Raw genomic sequence first — 23,273 nt, forward strand, 5'->3', positions numbered from 1 at the left:
AACAGTCCTATTCAGGACTCATTCACCCGGACGATCAAACTCAACCTTTTGAAATGACTCCTGGGTTCAAACCTTTCACAACATCTAAATTATTTGTTATTGGATACTGTCCTACAAAACAGTTGTAATTTCATTCACCCTCAGGTGCAGAAGTCCCAGACGGTCTCCTGGGCTTCTCTGGCAAAACAGCTTGCCCTGCAAAGGTCGCCTTGTCTGTCTTTAAGGTAAATAAATGTAGGGTTTTACACTACAGTTAACTGTTTCCAGTTGGGGAATACCAAACATGTCCTGCTCAAAGTCCTCAGTAAGAGGGGCTCCTCCCAGGAAACGGAAAATAAGGTATGCTCTTTTTTTCTATTTTCACAAACTGCGAGCTTCCTAACTCAAACACTTTGGTGGTGTGGGGGGAGGGGGGAGTAAAAATTATCAAAAGATCAAGATATTAAGAGGGGTGCTGAAGTGAGAAAAACAAACAAGGTGGTCTTTTGCAAGTAGTGCAAAAATTTAGTGGGCATCTCACTAAAACGATAACCAAAAAACTGCATGCTAATATAAATTAAAAGATTTGTTTTGTTTACTTAGTTGTGGTATCCCCTCCAGTGACAAAACATAACGTTTTGCTAAAAAAAAGATCGGAGTTAAAATATAGAATCTTTCGCTGTTCTTGTGGAACGGAAGAGCGAAAGTCGACTACAATGTACCTGGCAAGGTAAGTGTTCAAGAACGCCTTGATCACCTCTACAGGCCTGAGAATTTCTAGATTGTTTTTGCTGCCTTTTTCGTTGTTTCAGGCTTGTTTGGAACCGATGGGGCTGAAAAATTTATTCCGACGAGTCTGTCAAAGAGGAGGTAAAAACATAACCCTTACAAAAATGATCATATCTTACTTCTAGTTTATTGCTATCTTAAAACTAGTATCCACTATCTAAAATCTAGTTCCTCAACAAAACTCGCTATCTTTTTGCTATTTTAGAGTTTGAGCAGATAGTGCATAGCTATCTCTGTCCTAGTTTTGAGCTAACTATTATATATCTGCCAGGTAGTTAGGAGATAGATAGAGTATCTTAAAACTAACTAATACCTAATGTAGGTAGCAAAAAGATAGCCTAACCAACTACTATCTCAGCTATCTGAAAACTATCTTCACTGGAGTTAGTTAAAAGCGAGGCTATCTGATATCGATGGCTATTTTCATTTTGTAAAGTTAAACTCTCTACTATCTTAGTACCAACTTAGTGGTAGATAGAAAAAAGATAGCCTATCTTAAATCTATCCATTGGCCATAAAGCCATTTAATATGCTATCCAAAAGCTATCTTGGAATAGATGGTGAAAAGTTAGGCTATTTGAAAGCTATCTGTTTCACATGAAACACTTGATAACCTACCTTAAAACTATCTTGGACATAGCTAGTGAAAAGATAGGCTCAAGGCTACTAATATTAACTATAATATGGCACTTCTCAAAGTCGGCAAATAGTACTGTAATAACATAGGGTATCCTTACTAAGCGGACCATTTCTATAGCAAATTATTGTATTAAAATTCCTTCAAAAAATAATTTGTCTCGGTTAGTCTGGCAATGCTCAAGCTCGATTAATCAAGACCTGCACTGTATTTTAAACTTAATGTAAGACTGGGACGACTTTATATATTAGTGCTTGACAAAACCAGTAAATTCTAAAGTCACAGAGAATCACATCACTCTCAACACAATTTCTCGATAAAGGCTTGCTTTGATTATTTCTTTTTTCGTTTCAGTTCCTACATGTGTACCAACAGTACCATGTAATAGTGAACAGACATTTGCGAACATTTTTCTTTTAAAAGCGTTGTGCTCAGTTGTGTGTTGGACGACTGTAATAATAAATTATCGTTCCTAGCTCGATCACCTTCCACACGAGAGGATTATACTGTTAGCTTGGGCAATATGAATCTTGGTCAATCGCGCGTGACTCATTTTAAGAAGGCTTGCTTTTTCAAAATAATACCTGAATCCGGGACCTGAATCTCCCTTTTGTGATCGCAGATGATGAAGGTGAACCGCTTTCTTTAGGCTGAAAATAGAAATATTCCAGTACAAGAAAAGGATGCTTGAGGATCGAGTTCACAGCATTCCTCATGCAGTCTACGTCGAATCGACGACACGAATGCGAAATCTCTTTAACTCCACGATACCATCCACCAATCCTCTCGTTCATGTGCCCATTCGGAATTTTTTTCGCCGCTTGTACTGTCCTTGATAACCGAACTTTTCCTTTTTCTCAGTCATTTTGTTACTTTCTGGTTTCAATTCAGAAGATTCATAACTCATATCTTTAAGGATGATAGCGAAAACAAGAAGTAGTTGACTCATTGGTGCGGTACGTGACGGAAATACCGTTGACTGCCTTTCATCCGGGTCTTTGGGGTCTTCGGTCGTTAAGAAAATCGAAATGTGTGGATCCTTGTTCGTTTTAAATTTTTCCTGAAGAAGCGGTACCAACGTTTAATGTGAGCCCACTGACCTTCAATAGTTTAACTCATGATCGAGCTTGTCTTAAGCGCTAAGAAAGCCTATTATAGTTTGTTCATTTTTGAAAGTCCTATGGCAAACGTATTCTTTAGCGCAACTATCCGTGAATGATCATAAATAGGATTTTTTAAAGAAGATTGTTACAATTATCAAGAGGTTTTTGGGCTGATGATGATCGAAAAAAAGGGTTAAGTTAAATAAGCTTGGTGGTTATTGTTCCATTCAGTGACTGATCATTTTTATAAACGTATTTTATAATTCCCTACTTTATGTTTCTTTACTTTTTCGAATGAAAAAACGATCGATGTGAGGTGACCCTCAAGTTTCCGGAGCTTAATCTGTGGTTTTTACTAAAAGTCTTGGCCGATGGAATGGGCCGCCTTTTCCGCTAAGATAAGATGAGCAAATATTTGGAAGCACGGAATTGTCTTACTGTAAACAATTAAGAAAAAGTTGTCTGTGTTTGGTTTTAGACGATTAAATTTATTTTCCTTCATTGCTGGCTTTAATTGTTCTTCTGTATTACACATGTAAAGAGAAACGGATTTAAGGGTAAATCGGGTTTATGGCTCATCTAAGATAGATCCGCGATATTCAAGTAGTGGCCGACAAATTAAAAAAAACAAAACAATTAATACCGTATAGAACTCCGTAATGGCATAACTTTGTTCTTTTAATTGGCATATTGTTATAACTTTTAATATTATGTCTTCTTTGCAGAGCAAAAGGAAAAGCCAGGTGGATCAAAACTTTCCGATGTAAAGAAGGTGCTGTGGATAAAAGGAAGTGGCGCAGACTGCAGATAAGTTCTTATATAAAACTATGATTTTACTCTTTCTTATGTGCATCCAGAAGCTAACTATTGCAGCGATGTAAAAATTTCCTTTTTTTTCTTTTTTTTTTAAAATTATTTCAGTAACGAGATACCGCATAGTTTCCTTCTGTGTTGACATTAAATAGGTAATTGCCTTCTTTCCAAATGAGCCAGTTTAATTTAAATAGCTCGGTGTACTTTTACAGAAATAAGTCACTTTGTATTTGACCTGTTTTCGCGTGCATGATCAAACACAGTACAATATGGGGTTCGTTAAATTGTCAGTATGGCCTTCTTTCGCCCTTAACCTTTATAAAAGTCGCTCTGGTAGCTCAAAAGGACTCAGTTCAACCGGTGATGGTGTTTGTTTAATAAAGGACCTGACGTTTTTCGTATAATTGACCTCCAATGTCAGTCCATAAATTTGAGCCTTGATATGGGTCGCCACGAGTGTTCGCTGGGATGATCGGAAAATCTCTCATAACTCGATAAATTTAAAAGATCTGATCAAGCGCATTGTGGTTTTAGTATTAGGACATGAACGTCTTTCAGTGTACAGGAAATAAGCAAAATCTATTTTTTGAGCCAGATCGGCCGGACTGCTTTTATGGATCATCCGGCTCTCTCTTAAACAGTCGTTTATTGTTAGTCAAATCGCCAATTGTCCAGTCGTTCTCTTGTATTTAGACGAGTACGTGCACGGTAATCGTGAAAATATATATGCTCGTTTTGGTGATTTCAAAAAGGCCTTTGACTCCGTCTGGCATAAGAGATTCTTACATAAATTGCTGCAAATCGGTGTAGGAGGATGTTTCTATAAGTTGATACAAAATCTATATTCAAACTGCTTATGCACCTTAAAAATTGGTAGGAGTCAAACCAGATCCTTCCATTACTTGAGAGGAGTACGCCAGGGTTACATCTTTATAAGGCTCTTGCTTTTCAACAACAACAACAACAACAAATTTTATTGAAAATTGGAAAATAACTAATTATATTACTTTCCCACCCGCAAACAGCTTATAAACTAATCGAGGCGGGGAAAGCTGAAGACACATTACAAAACAAGAGATATGTGTAGATGGACTAAATAACAGTGAAGACACTACTATACAGTAAATAGAATTTAAACTAACATAAAACAAGGCAAGTACATAACGATTACGAAGAGAGGCTAACCTAAAGTATTAAATATTTTAATAAGACGGGAGACTTTCGACATAATCATCTTCTGACCGCAAGAAATTTAGAAAATTATTCCTTTATTTTTTACGAAAGGATGAAGGTTTAATTCTTTTAATCGAATAAGGAATAGAGTTTCAAATTTGGGCACCGATTCTCGTGAAAAAGGCATACATTTTATCGGTTCTAGAGAACTTACTATAAAACGAGTCGCTAGAGACAGATCTTGTTCTGTAGTTATGAATCTGACTTGTTTTAACGAACTGATTGAGTATACTAACTGGTGCTGTCTGTCTGTTGATATCATACAATAAATAGCTACAATCTCTGAAAAATAGGCTAGGCAGGGGAAGGCAATTTGATTTGATTTTTTTTCAATGATACAATAATGACTCTCTACCATATGCGTTTCAAAATACCGTTTATCATGCAGATCCCATCATTCTCCCAAATGGTACCAAGTTAAATTCTTTTTTATAAATACGCTAATGGCCTGATTATGGTTTTGAAAGTGATCTAAAGTAGGTTTGCAAAATTGTCTAAACACGTTGTATTCTTTTAGCAGTTCTTGGATGTTAGATATCAATTCTAAAAAGACCAAAATTATGATCTTTCAAAAACGCGCAAAGAAAAACTCAGACCTTGAATTCCAAATAGGGACCAACAGACCATTGATATTGTACACGAATACACAATCATATTTAGGAACCTAAATCTCCTCAACTGGTAATTTCAAAGTGTCTCTCGAACACTTTGCGCTCTTTTCGGCTTGCGAAAAAACACAGACATAAGTAGATTAAAACATTTGGCTTGAAAATATTCGATCACAATGATCATCCCTATACTATCCTATAACTGTGAAATTTGGGAGCTTACCTTAACAAGTTTTTTAAACGAGGGAAAGCTCCTCAACCTACTTACACTTCTGCAACCCGCCTGCGGATGAGGTAAGTATCGCTGCCTGTGGAGGTGAATTAGGTAGATTTCCAATACGAAAGTGCAGATACTTGCAGAATGAATTACACAAGTAAATTACAAAACAAATGTCCTCAACATCTCTTTGATTTCCATCCACCTCATCTTATGAAGGTGTAAGATAGTTTGACGCTTGATTTCATGACCACGGATGGAAAATTTGGTACTTATATATCATGGAGAACTGGTGGAATTAAATTCAAGGTGCAACTGTTCTTTGAAATGTTTTTTTTTTTTCCGGCCGGCTGGACCATCAGCGATCATTTCTGTTGCGTCTAACTGGTCTGTAAAATATTTGTTTTTCTTATTTTTTACAGTAGTTTGATTTATAAGGACAGAGAGATTTGGAGGGGACAGCATTAGCATGCGTCTGCGGATCCACCCAGATATCTTTGGCGGCGAAGAAATAGAGAGAATTGGACTTAAAGTTAATTCGAAGGATAAAATAACATGATGTGTTCGCCGACCGAATTACATTTAGAATTTACCCCATGCCAAGGTTCTAGCTTCCTGTTCAAAACCTAGGCTTTACCGCATAAACTCTGAACTATTTTTTTGGCGATGCTAACGATCCTGTCCGGAGTCTTCAGGAAGTACACGTTCAACTCATTACTGGCAATTTTTACCAGATTAACAAGATCTGGTTTTTGAATGCCCACAGCAATGAGCTTTATTCCTTTATGTCGAAGTTTCTGAGCTTCGCTGAGAGTGGAAGATAGCTGTCCCTTGTCTTGTTTTCCGTTTGTGAAAAGCACAAGTACCTATCATGAAACCAGAAAGAAGTCTCAGATTTTAACATGCCATACTAGCTGAGATAGTCATATTGGAAGCTTATGTTCAGAAATAGGTTCTAGAAAATAAGACGCACCAACTATGTTTTTAACTTTTATCCAATCAGAAGCCTAGCCTGTTCCAGGCGCACGTTCGGATAGTGGAGTGCGGCGCGAAGTAAGAGAGCGGGAAAAAATAAGGAGAAGCAGAGGGAGGAGAGGGAGAAAGGAGCAAAGCACACCTGGCTTCCAAAGTCTCCTCGTACACCGCTTTGAAGTATCCAGAAACGTTTTAGTAAAGAAAAGTTGCCCATAGCAATAAGCATTTGTGTTTTTTTGGTTTATCACCTCATGTAAGGGAATCCGGATTGCGGAATCCGAATTTAAAAAATTTTGCTAGTGGAATCCAAACTCCTGGGTTTTGGGCTTTGGAATCCGTGATCTAGCTCATGGAATCCGGAATCCCGCTATCAATTGGAGTCCAGAATCCAAGTTCCACTGACAAGTAATCCTGAATCCAGTACCTGGAATCCAGAATCCAATACTGTCTTGGATTACCTTACATGGGGCTGGCAAAATTCCAGTGATTACCTGTTGAATTGGTGGGGATCTCATGCCACCAGCCGTCTTAAACAGGAAATCTTTCGCAGTACGTAAAGCTTCGCTGATCCTAGTGTGCCTATTATTAACAAAGGAATCTCCATGCCAGCTATCAATTTGTTTCTCAACATTCTGCAAGTTAATTTTGCTGCCTTGAAAGTCACTGAACAAAAGACGAATATTCACTGTTTTTCCGAATGTTATAGCTCCCAGGTGGGTACCGTCGTCTGAGATTCGAAATTTTCCAACAAGATGCTTGGCAAAGTTCTTTATGAGAACAAAGTTGCCTTTAGTGTTATCCATTACGAGTCCAAGGTCGATGTCACAAGCTGTAGGTAAACGAATACAAACAAATAAATAACTAAATGAATGAAACAGTTCAATGTGCTATTCCTTCTTCTATTTATAACGTTTCTAAGATTTCCTGTTATATCGCGCAAGCTGCAAATCTCCTAGATAACTAGATTACGATTTCTGTAAAAAAAAAGAAAAAGAAATAATGTATTGTAAAATTCCATGAAAACGAGCGCACGCATTAAGGCCTCTTCCTTAGGTATCCGTTTTTGTTTGAAAACGATTTAGTATTCTCTCCATTTTCAAAAAAGTCCACGTCCTCAAGTATACTTTGCGATTTTGAAGATTTTTGCGGTCCACACGGAAACTCAACGACAAACATACCTGAATTCAGTAACATCTTTGATGAGAAAATACGCATTTACTGTTATCCAACACCGTGACATAATGGTATTCAAAAACTTCCGTTTTCGTCCATCCACACCAGTACAAATTAAGCAGCAGTGGGAAAACTTGTTAATCTGACGGTATCGATTCTGGCCAAGACCTTGACTCTTGACAAAAACTAGACGGCAAAACCGCAGAACTAGACTGCAAAACAGTCGGTTTTTTTCTCAAAATCAGTAAAGGAATCGGTCAAGCGTGGCGTAAGAGTCTTAAGCGCGAAGCGCGCGAGCCTCACACGCCCGTAAAATGTGTTCCAGACCTTTCGTTTGACTGCTGGCGCGTACTTGAATACGCAAAAATGTGAATACGCAAAAACACGGACTGTTTTGCAGTCTACCTCAGAACATGCAAAAGCTTCAGCAACTTCAGAACTTAGCTTTGCCTCCCGTATTCTCACCGGTTTAAGGAAGTTTGACCATACTTCGCTAGCTCTAAACGCCGCATCTTGGCTGGTTACCTGTCAAGGAACATCCTCTGAGCGCAACGCGGTTTCTTTTTCCTTCGAGCCGCAAAGCGTTGGAACGAGTTGGACTATCAAATAAAAACTCCCTCTTCATTTTTCAAAAAGGCCGTGAAAAACCTCCGCTTCTAGTGATTTTTAATCATTTCATATAGATATTTATAACCTCAAAGCCTGGAACTATCTTCCAATTGTAATTGGTATCATTTATTACTCCTGAAAAGTTGAGCGCTCTCGAATAGTATTATTCTAACCAGTTCAGAAAACTTTTATAAACATATACATAGCTACATAGCCCTTTATTTTATTTGTTATCATTACCTTCGTTCAACATGTAATTTGTAATTAGGTTTTTATCTACATTTGTATTGAAAATTAGTTCTGAAACCCATTTGGGAGAAACAAATAAACTGTATTTTATTGTATATTTTTATAGTATTGTATAGCAAAACGTTTTCAAAAATCTCCACCCTGGAACGCATTTTTGAAAAGATGCGTATTTGGTGACCATTTTCACCGGATACGTGTTGACGGTAGACCAAACCAAGGGAAAACTGAGACTCTCCGTTTTCAAACAAAAACGGGTACGTGTGGACGGGGGCCTAAGGAAAGGGGCTGTGCCGTATTAGCGACCACACGCAGACAATGTAGCGGCTTGTCGCTTTTTAACAAGAACTACACTATTCGGTTACCAGTATGATTATAATAATTGCCCCTAGGTCCGCCCCTGAATTAAGTATTACGCAGACCGTGAGCGTGGGAGAGGATATGCCATTAGTCGTAATTACCAAGAAAAACGCAATTAAAACTGTAATTCTTGGTGACTTCCACAGATGCCAAACTTTGACCACGCCCTAAAGATTTTCACTGAATTCGTTCCTAACTGAAATTTTTGCCATGGTATGCGATTTTTCTGTTGCATCGTATCTATTGCAATAACTCACCTGCTTCCGAGTCATCGCTGTTTAATGATGACTTGCAAATTTTTGATCCCTAAAAGAATCAGTACGGAGTTCATAAAAAAGTCAGTTTAACGCTTAATGCCATATTTCATTAAGAATTCGTTAGAAGAAAAGGCATCTGCAGATAATTAGTTTTGACAGTTGCACAGGTTGTTGATAAAATAAATAATTAAAATTTCAAAATATGGCAAGACTTTTACAGTACTATTTATATTCTTGCTGACCGGTCGCGGTGGTCAGCGCTCCTCACCTTCCAAACATCTATTGCCGAGAGAAGCAGTCTGCGCCATGAGCTGGGTTTTTGATGTTGATGTATATCTTAGTCAGTCAGTGAACAAAACTATATTTGTACAATACAGCAGATAAAAAGCAAATTTCGGACCTTGTGAGCGTTAATGCTATAATATTTCGATTAGTCCTCTATCACAGTTGTAGGAAATTTAAAAATACACTTATAAAAATAATTTTTCTCACCCTTGTGGGCACTATCTGTTGGAATATTGATCCAGTAGAAAACACAAGGCCTTCAGTGTTGCAGGAATCTTCCAAACCACAGTCGATCATTTGACACTGACTAAGACCGTTTAACAGGCGAGCAAAGTTATATGAAAAACATTTTGGATCGTCTTGGCAGGACTGGATGCAGGTGATCCAATCTATGTCGTATGAAGAACGGTAGACATGTCCGACTAAAGCTCTGTTTGGAACAGTTATTGGTTGAAAAGCAATAGACGACGCTAATAAAAGAAGCAAGGTCAAAATGAAGGGCATATTACGAGAAGTTTCAAGTTAGCCTTAGAGGTAATCCATCTGCAATCGATCTTAAATTGAAATTAGAATTAAACTTCAATCTTCCTGATGTAAATACGACGATCTTTCTTCTTGTTGTCGTAACTGAAGCTGGTGTGGGTTTAAAGTGCTGATAGATTCTGCGCTGACGCTGCTTAAATATTTCCGATGTCGCACAAGCACCTGTCAGCAGGTTTGATAGGAGGCATTATAGCTATGATACATAATATTTTTTCAGTGGTCAACAAAGGACGCAAAAGCGCTTTTAGGAAGGCAACTGTGTCAACTTACACTAACTTTCATTTGAGGCCGGCCGAAAAGTCATTGATCAAAATTGCATGAAAACAAATTAAATTCGAAGGACAGAGAGAGTATATTATTCCACCCATCTAAGACTCAACTGAGGAGGAAAGTTTAATTCTACAGCCTTAAATATTGTTTCTTTAAGTCTGAATTCTTGTTATGGTGTTGTAATATTTACTTTACAAGCTTAAGTGCAGGAGGTGCATAATTTGTACCAAACCGATATTCGTTGGGGTTACGGATATGATTTTATCGTGTGCCTGTGATAATGTCAATCGCCACACTCGGCAACATAAATTTTCAGTGAGAATTCAATTTATATCTCAAAACCACATAAAATAGCTAGTGAAATAGTAGCCGTAATAACAAACAAAACGGCCTGACGATGAGAAAAAGAATTCACCTCACTATAACTTGAAGGCTTCTGATTGCAATAGAGACCATTTAGTTTTTTCAATTAATTTCCCTTATTTGGTGGCATACAAAATTGAACATGCCATATGACCTCAAGTAATCAAAAAACTTTGATATTGTATTTTAAATTGTGTAGAAATCTTCTTATATTACCCAAGAAACTAGATACTTTTATTATTTCACTTCAATATTCATATTGACCATATAATAATTGTTGCTTTAATACAACCTAGAATTTGCAAGTTCTGAGACAAATTATCAGTGAAAATCCAAGCACCGTGAAATTTTGCACTTGACAAACAGCAAGAGCAGTAAAAATCCAAAAAAAGAAGGCCATTTAAGTGTTCATTTCACCGAGATGAGATATCTCGCTCAGTGCAATAAAAATGGATGCATGCAACTTTTAAATTAGTAACACTGAATTATAAAACGTTATTTTATGAGGTTTTTGTGATATCCGGAATAATCAAGGTCGAGGTAAGTGTTATCAGCCTCGTCCTTCGGTTCGGCTGATAACACTTATCTCGACCTTGATTATCCCGGATATCACAAAAACCGTATCTAGTAATTGTTTTATTGTACATTGTTTTGAAGAAAATAACAACAAACACTCACGTATTGTTATTGGTGTACATGCATTGCGCGCGCAACCTACAAATTAGTCTGTTATCTGCTAAACAGATAACTAACTAGATTCTAACTAATCTGTAGGTTGCGCTGATTTCCAAACATAGCTGTAGGCTCTTAGCCGATGAAAAGAAAGATATTGATTACAAAGTATAATAATTGAATTTATTATGGCCTGGGTATAATCTGAGAAGCCGATTATGGCAATCGAAGAGGAAGTTCCATCATTCTTTATTGGATATATCTAGCCGAATTTTTGAAAACATACCTCCTAATGGACCAGAATATTCGCACAGGAACCTGGCGATAGCCAGGTTTCTGGCCACTTCGGTGAGAAAAAAAATGCAGGGTTTGCTGTCCTGGTTGGTCTCATTGTCAAGCTCAGTCCCTGAGCTAACTCGCCATTGGTTGGGAAGGGGCCTCCATGTCAATCCCTAGCGGAGGAGGGTGCTGCAAAAGCGTGGTACTGTCCCGTGTCTGGGAGAGTCAGTGCACCCGTCATGTCTGCCTTTAGCTTGTCATTTCACATTCTTTTAATGTTTGAGGCCTATTGGCCAATGAAAGCATTCCCCTCAAGCACGTGCTAGGCTGGGGGGTAGGAGGAAGTCAGGGGGGGGGGTATTTAACCTTGAATTCTCTGCTTAGAACTTGGTCTAAGTCTCAAGCATTCTCTGTCATTTAGATCTTTCAAGTAGCTAGAGTGTATGGGCAAATCAAGAGTGTCTTTTTGATGGACTTGAATGTTTCTTTTGCTAATCAGGAATTAAGAAGAGAGTCACCTTAAGACAACCATGGGTAACAGCTGAGTTTCTTGGCGATATTTACTTTAGTTGAGTCAGTTTATAAGGTGTGTGGCCTCTAGGAGCCGGCTGGTGCGGTTTTCATAAATCTGGCTAGATCAAGAGCCATATAGGAGGCCAAAACTCAAAGAAATCGGTTATTAAATAAATCTTTGCTGCTAAAAAGTGCGAAATCCGCGCAAATAACTGTTATGGAATGCACTTTCCATGCGAGGAAATCTAAGGTGGAGACTAACTTTCTCCAGTCTATTCTGCACGGATCAAAGAGGTAATCTGTCAACTTGTCATTGTCTGGATAAAAGAATAAATGAGCATATATGGAACCACCACTCCCTTTAGTCGTCATTATAATAACTTCTTTTTAACGTGGTATTCAATATCAACACAAAACACATTTAGGTCTCCAGCTAATAGAACACTGAAAATAACACTGAAATTGAAGCCCTGGCCCAGTCCCTGCACACTGAGTTCGGCAGGAGTTTGAAACCGTCATCATCCCGCTCATCAGACCGACTCTCAACTCAAGCTCAACTGAGGCGCTTACTCCTCTATGGTGGCCCATGTGTGCCATAGGAAAAAGCTGTAGAGCGAGAGTACATCAATATTTTTTTTGCAATAATTTTTATTTTATTGATTAGTTATCTTTATTTTTTGTATATTTTTTGGTTTTTTATTTTTATTTCTTTTTTATTTCTTTTCTTTTTATATTTTTTCGAATAATTTTTATTTTATTTTTTTTTTTATCTTATTAAAAGTGAACGGTGCCCAAAGTACCGCAAAAGTAAGTTTACCGTATTTTCTCTTTTAACGCCGGGCCCTGAATAAACGCCAGGTCTTGGAGGAGAAGTGGTAGATACCCTCCCCCCCCCCCCCACCCACCCCCAACCACCACCCAGACGTTTATTTGTGGTATAATAGACTAGTGGTATAAAAGGTAAGATACACGGCTGTCAAGAAAAAGGCATAAAAACTCTTCTTTTTTAATTAGTAATAGTAAGCCCGAATAAACTGCAAATTCAAACAAACGCCGGTCCACGAGAGAAGATACTGTATTCTAATTTTTTGCAACACGATACCGTAAGATAACGCGATATATATTTTTATATTTTTTATTTTCCCCAAATAAAAACTGAGGGCCGTGGTCAAGTTTTGTGCTTAATGCCCCGAATATTTGTCCCTGCTACTATGCTGCGTCAAATCTTGTTAACTCTCAGCAGGGGCGGCCTAACATCAATTTTCGGAAAAGATCTGTTCGGAAGACGGTTTGAGATCTAGATTTTTCGGCACAGTTGATGTAAAATTTCTTGCTTGCCTGCCTCTCCTAGGATTTTCGTACATCTAAAAATTGGTATAATTGCCCATTTTTTACAAATTTTTACCCTAAAAAGGTCGCCTAGAATTTTCGGGAGCCTTTTTTGGCTGAAATGTTCGAAAAAGTAATATTCGGATCAGTAGACTTTCAGCTAGGAAATCCGAACAGCTGAAAAATTTTTAGGAGATAAAAATATGCCTATATCTTCCGTTTAACTACTAAAATACGTTTAACAATGCTATGTTTAGTGGTTTTGAACTATATTCTCGTTGGGTGTCCCTGTCTCAGCCCATGAATGAGAACCATACGCCATGAAATTATTCCCGACTCCAGATTTTATTTTGAAATTAAACAATAATGATACATGAGAAAAGTAACATCATTGTAACCTACGTGTTAATTAACGCAAGAGTTCTGAAACTCTTTGCGAAATATCTGAGTTTGCATCAATTATTCAGGACTCAAAGCGCGCAGTTATATTCAGTGTTGACTACAATGGTTAAACTGGGATGTATATGATATATTTGCCGAGGCTTAAGGAGGCTTCATTAAGCATTTATAATTATTATGCAAAAGTTAGAAGCCTGTTGAAATCCTAGGCTTTACTGCATACACTCTGGTATATTTTGGTAGCGATGCTTGTAATCCTGCCCTCAGACTTCAGCCAATGCATGTTCTCGATTCCACCGGCAAGCTTCAACAGCTCAATAGGGTCTGGTTTTTGAATACCCACGATGATAATTTTTATTCCTTTATTTTGTAGTTCCTGAATTCTTCTGAGAGTAGAAGCTGCCTGCCCCATGTCTTGTTTTGCGTTTGTGAAAAGCACGAGTACCTGTCACGAAAACAAAAGAAAAACGTGTGTTATAACCGTACACCCTAATACAGAAATAACAAAGACGCAAACGATTCTTTCACGTGTGAAAACATCGTTTGTCTACTCAGAGGTCTCAATCAATGTGATTACACTGCAGTGCATGGGTCTGCCGTCAATCTTCCCCTCTTTAGGGTCCTGTTTACATGGAGGTGGGGGACCCCACGTAGGTGAGGTAACCCGCCTAGTTGGGACCACCCGCTTGACCAAATTAATCCCTCATCATAATTTGATTCAGTTTACATGATAGGTGGGGTGACCCGCCAAGGAGGGTAGCCCGTTCTGCCAGACCGGATAACCTCAGCCGGGGTCAAATTTTGCCATGTAAACGTTTCAGTACAATACTGTCTATCGTGTCATACAAGGTGGGGTAACCCGCTTAGTCAGGGTCGGTTTCGCTATGCATCAAATTGGCGCAAAATTTACTTTTGGCGGTGGCTTTGCATCATTGAAGGTAACAATAGAAAGCCACAGCACTGTAGGTTGTAATAAGAGCAGCAAGAGAGTGTAGAAGAGCATTAATCCACAAAACACGTTGTTCGCCAGCCATTTTTTTGTTTACGCGCTTAGCGATCATTCAATAATCTTGAGAAAGTGCACCCGGCGATGGCTGGGTTGTAAGGTTGCATGTAAACGGGGTTACTTTTTTACCCCACCTAAGCGGGTTACCTCACCTACCTTAGGTCCCCCCACCTCCACGTAAACAAGCCCTAAGTGTTTGCAAAGGGCGTTGAGTGTCATGGGAATGATGCAAACCAGCAATGGGCGCACAATACACACACGGCCTCCTAAGACACACGCTGCGAGAACTCTGAAGGCTCCTCAGGGGTGTCAGAGGAATGAAGAAGGCTTATTACCTGTTCTACTTGCCCGAATCTCATGCCACTGGAAGTCCTAAACAGGAAATCTTTAGCAACACGCAGAGCTTCGCTGATACTAGTCTTGTTATCATAAACGGGAGAACCTTCACGCCATCTATTGATCTGTTCCTTCACTTTCTGCAAGTTGTTTTCTTTGCCTTTTAGATCACTGAACAGAAGACGAATATGTGCTCCGTGACCGAATGTAATGGCTCCAACACGCGTACCTTCGTCTGAGATTTGAAATTTTCCCACAAGATGCTTCGCGAAGTCCTTTACGAGACTAAAGTTGCCTTTAGTGTTATCCATGACGAGTCCGAGGTCGATATTACAAGCTGTAAGACGAAAGAAACAACAAAAAACAAATTAAATAAAACTATCATTTGAGTATGCCATTAGGTGAGGTCACCTAATAGAACGCACAAGCTCCTAAATAACTAAATAACGATCTCTTATGTGCCTCAGTATAACGTAAAAACTGAAAGAACACTGTACTTCAAGAACTTCTTCCAAAGAATTTTGCGTTTTGAACAAATGAGATTTTTTAGCAATTTTTTGGGTCTAAATTTCTTTGGCACACCCGTTCCGCTGGTCACGAAATTGACTAGCTCATATGTGACGTCATGAGAAATAAATTCAGGAACTAAAAATCAGGATCATTTTTATGCTTGCTGTCTCTTTCTTAGGGTCGCCAGTGTTGTTGCATCTAGTTGCAACGAAGTTAGTGGCATGTTTTAACTTTTAGCAGCTGTTTCAGTGTGCAAATTGAACTCCATACTCGTTTTGTTGAATCTAAATTCACTTGTTCTTTAATTTACTTCATAGTTCCTTAATCTACCTCACAGCCCCTTTGTTTCCGAGAGGCATCCGAGAGAAGACTAAGCCGAAAGGAGAGCCAAAATGGCGAAAATTGAACGCTTCAAAAAAAGAAACTTCTAAGAAAATCACGTTGTGTTCAAATTGCAAAATTTTTGACAGATGTCTTGGTAAGTACTTTCAATTAAAAGATAAAATTTTTCACCTTATGAGTATTTTAATTTTTTTGTGAAAATGTGCTCACAGGAGGAGAAAAATTAATTTTTTTGCCTGTGGAGAGAATCAAATCCACGTTTGGGCTGCTGAACTTGTTCAACAAGCTCCGTTACCCAATGCACACGGGTCAGACCAGAATCTGCACGCCAAAATTGTTTATTTTGGTAGCTGAAAATGAACAGGTTGTGGTACATTCAGTATAATTATGACTTATTTTATTTGCAAGAGACAATTATTCTGTTTGACTGACAAGGCTCGGTAGAATAAGTATTTATACAAGGGCATAGCCTTTTCTTTACTGACATTGAATTTTTTGTTCATGTAGTGCCTGTCTCAACAATGCATGGCCAGACTTATTTACCTGCATTTCTGCGAAATTCATCCAGTGTTTTTATCCAAGGATAAGCAAAAGCTCGTCTGTAAGCTCGCTATCGAGAATGAAAAGTATGAAGAGTATGCGTCTTAATGAGATACTTGTTAGAATTCATAATTTTACTACATTTATACACAGTACAGGCTTTGGTTGTTTTAAAGGTTGGAAGCTCTTTTCCGACTCAAAAACTCTATCCATTAAATCGGCTAACTATAAGTAGCCCCTCGAATATGTTGAACTTCTTTTCTAAGGGGATGGACTGGGGGAAAAGTTAAATAAGTTGGTGGAGAAGGATTGACATGAAAAATACTCACTTTCAGTATAATGTTTCAACGAAATTTGACGGGTATTGTAGTTAAACTAAGCCCCATATAGAAAGTCAATTCATCAAGGCACCTATAGGAAAATTTTTTACTTAGTTTTAGCTTTGTAAGCACGCCCAGAAAAGCAGAGTCGACATGCTTTTAGAGTGCTGCGTGTGTTGGTAGGTTGTTTCAGTAGAGTTTCTTTTAGTGTTTGTTGGTAAAATGGCCGGTGAAGTGGATGTACAACTGGACGCCTAGAATTTTTTGCCATTGTCGCAACCCATCCTTTATCTTTAGAATGATTTCTGTATCACGGCTCGAGAAAGAAAAGAAGAAGAAAAGAAAAAACGCTCAGATATAAACCGACCTCAGTATACCTATTTATAATACTGTTTCTAATGAATAAGCTTTACACAGTCCCTTCTGAATTTTAACGAAAAATCCACCAACCGAGGGAGTCTCCATGGCGAAGCACTATTTTCCGCCGTCTGAGTATTATTATTTGGTCTCAAGATTTCTGATTAACAGTGGACACAAACAGTCATGCATTAAGTAAACGTCTTTTATAAATTAATGATATACAAACTATTTTATTCTCCTTTTAACAACTTACTCTCACCCCTGAGCTGATTACAGTAATAAAACCTTACCACTTCGATATTGCAGACTGCAACCAGCACAATTACGGACACGAGGAGTTGTAGTCGAACCATGTTTCAGTTTCAGCCCGCAGCGCAGGTTCCTAACAACTGAATTGAAGTAAGTTGGAATGTTACTGATTATAAGCTGTCTTAAAAAGAAAACTCACCAGAATGAAACCGTATAAAGGTTCTCTTCAGGTCTAAAACGAAGTACATGAAAACAAAGAGCCATATACGGAGTTACCGGCACTAAAGAGCTTTACGAACTTTAAGACAAAGTCATGAATGTCGTGGGAGCATTCATAAAAAATTCCTTTCACGCCTACAAGGGTTTTGACTCTGGAAATATGAAAAGGAGTCTCGGAGCGTATAAGATATACAAAAGACCACAGTATCTGGAGATTCCATTTTAAGTGTATACTGGCTGAGTATGTAAACTATCAGTTTTAACATAGTGGCCCTTAGATCCGTTTCATTGCCAATATACGACCTACGATTTTAGTCGATCAAATTACGTTATAACTTGTTAAACGTTTACAGGCCATCTGACCCCAGTTGTTCAAACACTGGATAGAGCTATCCATTGGAGTAAATCTCTATCCAGTGGATAAGTATTACTAGGGAAACCAATTGCACTATCCACTGGATAGAGATTTATACAATTGATAGCGCTCTCCAGTTTTGGAGAAAATGGAGCCTGATAAGGGCCGACGCCACATTGTCCGCGCCATGTTGTCGGACGCGCATTTAAACTTGCTGTAACTAATATCCATAACTATTTATCACAAAATCTTAATTATGTAGCGTTGCAGGTCAGAATGGTTGGAGCCAACCTACGGATGTTGGATGTTTCCATGATAAAATATATTTCGTGTCCATTTCCATGTAGGATGGTTGCTTTTTAACCAAATTGAAATTAGTAAATTGTAATGGGCAATTTTAGCAATTCCTTAGTTAGTTTATCTGCAAATTCGCGCCTTTTAATCAGTGTTTTTTGATTGACTGTTTTTAAAGGGCCCTGTGTAGACTATTGAGAGATATTAAGTACCCTCAATAAAAAAGTTATCATTACTATTATTGTTATTAAAGTTCTTATAGTTAATCTGATCCCGACCGTCATCTTTAAAGAAGACGTATTCAACTAAACATAATCCACTACGGAACTTTATTATCCCTTTTTATAAAACAGTATTGTTAAAAATGGGCGGAAACCAGCAATTTTACCCTTAAGGTGCCACCTTTGAGAGCACGCATAATTTCATTCCTTACCAAAAAACTATTGTTCACGAAGTTTTATTACTTAAGGCTATTTTTTAAGTAGTGTATATTTTATCAAGAAGTTCTAGACCAGCCTTAGATCTAATATCCGTGGTATCATGGGATTGAAAATAGAGCACTCGTGACGTGAAAACTGTAAGCAAAACGCATGAGCACAGCAATTTTCTGGGGTCAAATCTTCTTAATTAATCAGAAGCCAAAGGCAACTGGCTAAATCCGTTGTATAAATGGGACAAAACATGGTCATTCAGTCTCATTGGAAAACTGCAAGAGTCTAGCCTATCCGAGCTTTCTGTGTTTTTGCAAGATAGCTACTGAGAATAAGACGATAAAACTGATGAATACATTCACTTCTGGTACTGCCAAACCAACTGCATTTTTATTTTAAGAGGTTCGAGAGAAGATCGATCTAAAATAAACAGTCAGTCAGCGCTATGACCTTTTCAAGCTTTTTCCTGCTCCTCTGCGAATAGCGAAAGGCAGGTTGGATTTAACCTTCTAAAAACTTTTTTAATTTCATTTCTTTCATTTGTATTTGTTACTATCGAATGAGTGTGACATCTCCTCACCAGGTTATTGCTTCAAAATTCCATTTATTTATTTATTTATTTATTTATTTATTTATTTATTTATTTATTTATGTATTTGCCAAGATCCTACACTAATATAATAGACCCTTTATGCTACATTAAAATACATACTTAACAACATCGCTTAGGGGAATAAATGTCGTAAATAGATTTAGCCAGGGCTAAAAGCGAAGCTCTCTTTAATATTATTAGTTAACTCAAACAGAACGTAAAATCGTGTAATGCTAAAGAAACGGTGAGAAAAAGACAACAGTTAACATGCAGCACACTTTTTTGTACATTTCTTTGCCATTGTTTAGCACGACTACAACGTGAAACTTCCAGAAACTCCCTAGTCACACGTTTTATGGAGGAAATGTTGTATGTGTTCCTGTAAACCTTTTTTTAATGCCGCTCATTTTCACCCTGGCGGCCGCTAGTATTTCTCATTTTCTCACCGCCGCTATAAAATTTTCATGTTGTTCTTCCAACGATATCATTGGTCTCCGTTGTTTTTTTTATGTCTTAATTACACTAGCTCATTCTCTCTTTTCCACGTTAATGTAGACATTTAAATTTAACAGATCAAAAGAAAAAATTAGAATTAGAACAATAAAACTGAAAATACAGATCTTGAGTATCTATATTTGATTTTTAAGGATAGAGTTTTTTAACTTTAACTTAAAAAATGAAAGATACGGACACTGTATTTCTGTTAGATCACTTGGCAAGTCATGTTCTATATACATACTGACTCACTTATAACTTATACTCTTTGATTTTCTAGATTTGTTTAGATTAGGGGCTTAATATGTAAACATTTTGTTGATACTTGTTCATTAGACCTGAAAATGCTCATTAAAGTAACTGATTATTCAAGAATTGATTTGTTAATATGGTATGCATACAGTTTAGCTTCTTTAAAGTATCCAACAATGGCCTCTAGCTAACGATTGTCAGTCATTATTCGCACCATTTTCTTTTTATAGGATTCTTATAATCACTCATCAAAACCGGTATGGAAATCGGTATGATATTTAAAAAGTTCGGAACTTAGACACCGAAAGCAATGAGTTTATAAATGCGAGACAGAGTAATCAAACCATTTTATTCATTTCCTTCTTTCCGTTATCTCATGCATAGGCCAATCATGCATAGCGCCAATTCAGCCAATCAGAATTCACCTAGTTTATTCAAACGTCGATCGAAACAGGAACGTAAGATAACAATATTTTTGACGCGAAGAACTTATCAAACCAGCTGAATCCATTTTTAATTTTACCTGTCATACAACATTGATGAACAACCACATACAGTTAGTTTTTATGAGCACTGGTGACCGTTTAGAGCTGGGTACAATGGCGGGTCGAAACTGACTGTACTTATTTTTTGGGTACCAACCGATGCGTTGCATGTCAGACCCCAAATAAACTTATAGACTTTTACTATGGAAAGCCCCAAGGTAGCATATACCAACTGAAACAATAGTATGCCATGCAATTGAAAACCAAATTGCAACTCATACAATTATGGTTATTGAGTAATACATCTTTCGTAGCTGCGTGAGGGTTTTTATGATAAGAAGACGGGCACATTTACAAACATTGTGATCTCCACTTAGTGCAGGGTATAACGCGTTTTCAACTTGGCCGTTCTGCAATCTAATCGTTAAATCTGCACGATCACTGAATCAAAGATTCAAATGAATAAGGTTTCCATGCAACATTACTATGTCAGTCATGACCTGCTAGAGTTGTGCAACCTAGCTTGTTCAGGAACTGCTCGCAATGATCCGGATAAAAGACTGAAATGTTTCAGGAGTTCAGTGACGGGTAGCTAATTATAATCATCAATACTGGCCATATCTGAAGAGCATGTGCATCTCCAAAATTCACTACTGAGAAAACGGTGAAGACTTCATAGTCACTTCATGTTGCTCCACAAAGTCGCAAGTTCTGCACCCGCCCGCCCCGACCGCCCCCCCCCCCCCCCCCCAGTGCAAAAGTTAATTGCGAAATACGTATTCGACTGCTATGAGAAAGGAAGATCATTAGTTCTTTAGGTTAACATTGATTATAGTTTCACTAGTGTGCAATGTGTGCTATGATTTTAAATTTTTTGGATAAAAAGTCGATGTACATAGGACTGTATAAGACTCCAAATAAAGCATTGTCTTGTCTTATCTCTACAAACGTCTGTGAAATTTCACGCTTTTGCTGTATCTTCGGTAGTTGTCAACAAATCGCGTTGAAACGTGGCAACTATACTATTAAATTCTAAGGCGTTCTTTCCATCTTTGTTGACGAGTTTCATTCCTTAACTAGTCCCAGTCAAAAGTTGAAAAAATCGTAAAAGTATGACTATTGCAATAAATCTTACCAGTACTTATTGAATGGAGACGTGTTCTATGCAGCCGCACCACTTGCTCCCAACGAAATGATTCAAACGCCTGTTTAACCGTTAGTTTATATAAAAGTAAATACTAACAGTCAATCATGCGACCGTGAATAGTCAAAACCGTTCTATATAAATAAGCTCAACCCACGCAATAAAACAAAAACGTGTCATGCAGCGATATAGTTTAAAATATTTTATGTAAATATTATATAAGCTGCAACATTTTTGTTTGCTCAGGCTGCGATCGATATGCATGCTCTGACCATTTCACTGAGTACCAGCCATATTTTCCCTGATTAACAAATCTTCAGATGACAGTGAGTGACAGACCTTCTGAAAGCAGTCAACTAATAAAACATCAAAGCCAGTTAAAATTTCTCCAAAATATATTTTTTAGTTGAATATAGTCACTATTATTATATCAATATATTATGTTTGTACTACAGTGGTCAGTTTTTTCGCCTGTGTAAACACTTATCGACTGCTGGGCAGTTTATTTCATCCTATTATTCGACGCTGTAATGCCAACTAAGTAAAACAAACCACAATTTAGCAGAGGGTCTCAAATGGGGTGGTTGCTTCAAATTTTCAGTTCCCATTTTGAATGGTTGACCGTTAAATTTTAAAGTTTTTGGCGGTTATTGAAAAATGGACACTTAGTCCATATCAACTTCTGTATAAATTAATATTAGCTGTTGTGTTTTTGGAGGTTGTCTTGACCTTTCAATTGTAAAATTTCGAAATATTTACTGGTTTTTCTGAGATTCTTTACTAGCAAGAATGAAGTGAAGATTAAGTGAAATAGTGAGATTTGAATTGCCTTGAAATTATTCTTCTTCTTTTATAGCAGCCCGTGGAAGTTTGTGTTCCAAACCAAATATCGAGCAAATATAATTTCGCCACTTTATCTTTGTTTTCTTTCTTTATTTTTTCTATCACTCTTCCTACCGCAAGGATCAGTTTACTATTTTTATTTCTATATTTGGTACTCAAGATTTTACTGATCCACGTCTGCTAAACTGATTCGGCTGACCTTCATTGGTTTGTCGTTGTGCGGTTTTGCCTTCACAAGTGTTTAAAATGTTATTACAATCATTAATCATTAATGTTAATATTAATCTGTATTTTTGGCGGTTGACGGTAAAAAATTTACCGATATATTTCAACGACGGTTGACCCTAGTCAGACCCTCTCACTTGGGCAACCATCCGAATACTTGCACTTCAATACTGTGGTTGAGCAGATGATAGTTCTGAATCGATTCAATATAGTGAGAAATCAAGACCAGGTCCTATGCACTGAATAAAACGCTAAGCTTTTTACCATTTCAAAGCGCATGAACGCGAAATACGGTTATTTTTTTCCTTTTTTGTGACAATGGCGACTTTAATCGAGCTCATCATAATTTTAGATACACTGTTTTGGTTTCCAACGGTGGTCAGCTTTGTATGAATAATGAACGTGGACAGTTCAACCGTTTAAAGAGCAAAAAGCTGTATAGTAACTCAACTTTCATTATATATTCTAGATGCAGTTATGTGTAATTACTTAATTAACTAGGGGCCCTGTTCGTTAAATTAAGTCAAATCAAGTCAAGTCAAGTTAGGTTTATTTCACTTTTCAATGAAAGATTTGGCTTCATTTAAAATGAAAATAATTAATGATGTATCTTTGATTTACAT

At 37.6% G+C, this 23,273-nt stretch overlaps 1 protein-coding gene across 5 annotated transcripts; it reads right to left on the minus strand.

Moving 5' to 3' along the window:
* Positions 1-4,688: 4,688 nt before the first annotated feature.
* LOC140929100 (matrilin-3-like) lies at positions 4,689-21,715 on the minus strand. 5 transcript variants are annotated; one of them, XM_073378960.1, is made up of 5 exons: positions 21,574-21,715; positions 17,357-17,455; positions 16,390-16,456; positions 6,846-7,183; positions 4,689-6,245 (listed from the first exon to the last, which is right to left on the minus strand). In XM_073378960.1, exons 2-5 carry the CDS (start codon positions 17,417-17,419, stop codon positions 6,006-6,008), a joined length of 708 nt encoding a protein of 235 aa, XP_073235061.1. In that variant the 5' UTR covers positions 17,420-17,455; positions 21,574-21,715; the 3' UTR covers positions 4,689-6,005. The 5 variants fall into 5 exon arrangements, with proteins under 5 accessions (XP_073235061.1, XP_073235056.1, XP_073235058.1 ...); XM_073378955.1 differs by lacking the exons at positions 4,689-6,245; positions 6,846-7,183 and adding exons at positions 13,575-14,097; positions 14,994-15,331; XM_073378957.1 differs by lacking the exons at positions 4,689-6,245; positions 6,846-7,183 and adding exons at positions 13,575-14,097; positions 14,994-15,331 and having other exon boundaries at positions 17,357-17,448; positions 21,574-21,681.
* Between the last annotated feature and the right edge of the window lie 1,558 nt (positions 21,716-23,273).

Source organism: Porites lutea, chromosome 2 (assembly GCF_958299795.1).
Source record: "Porites lutea chromosome 2, jaPorLute2.1, whole genome shotgun sequence".
NCBI classification, from domain to species: Eukaryota; Metazoa; Cnidaria; class Anthozoa; order Scleractinia; family Poritidae; genus Porites; species Porites lutea.

Coding starts and splice junctions, on each gene's coding strand:
- LOC140929100 (XM_073378960.1), bottom strand. CDS start 17,419: ATGGTTCGACTACAACTCCTCGTGTCCGTAATTGTGCTGGTTGCAGTC. Junction 7,184..16,389: donor TGAATTTCGCAGAAATGCAG/GTAAATAAGTCT, acceptor GTTTACCTACAG/CTTGTGACATCGACCTTGGA. Junction 6,246..6,845: donor GATCCCCACCAATTCAACAG/GTAATCACTGGA, acceptor GTTTCATGATAG/GTACTTGTGCTTTTCACAAA.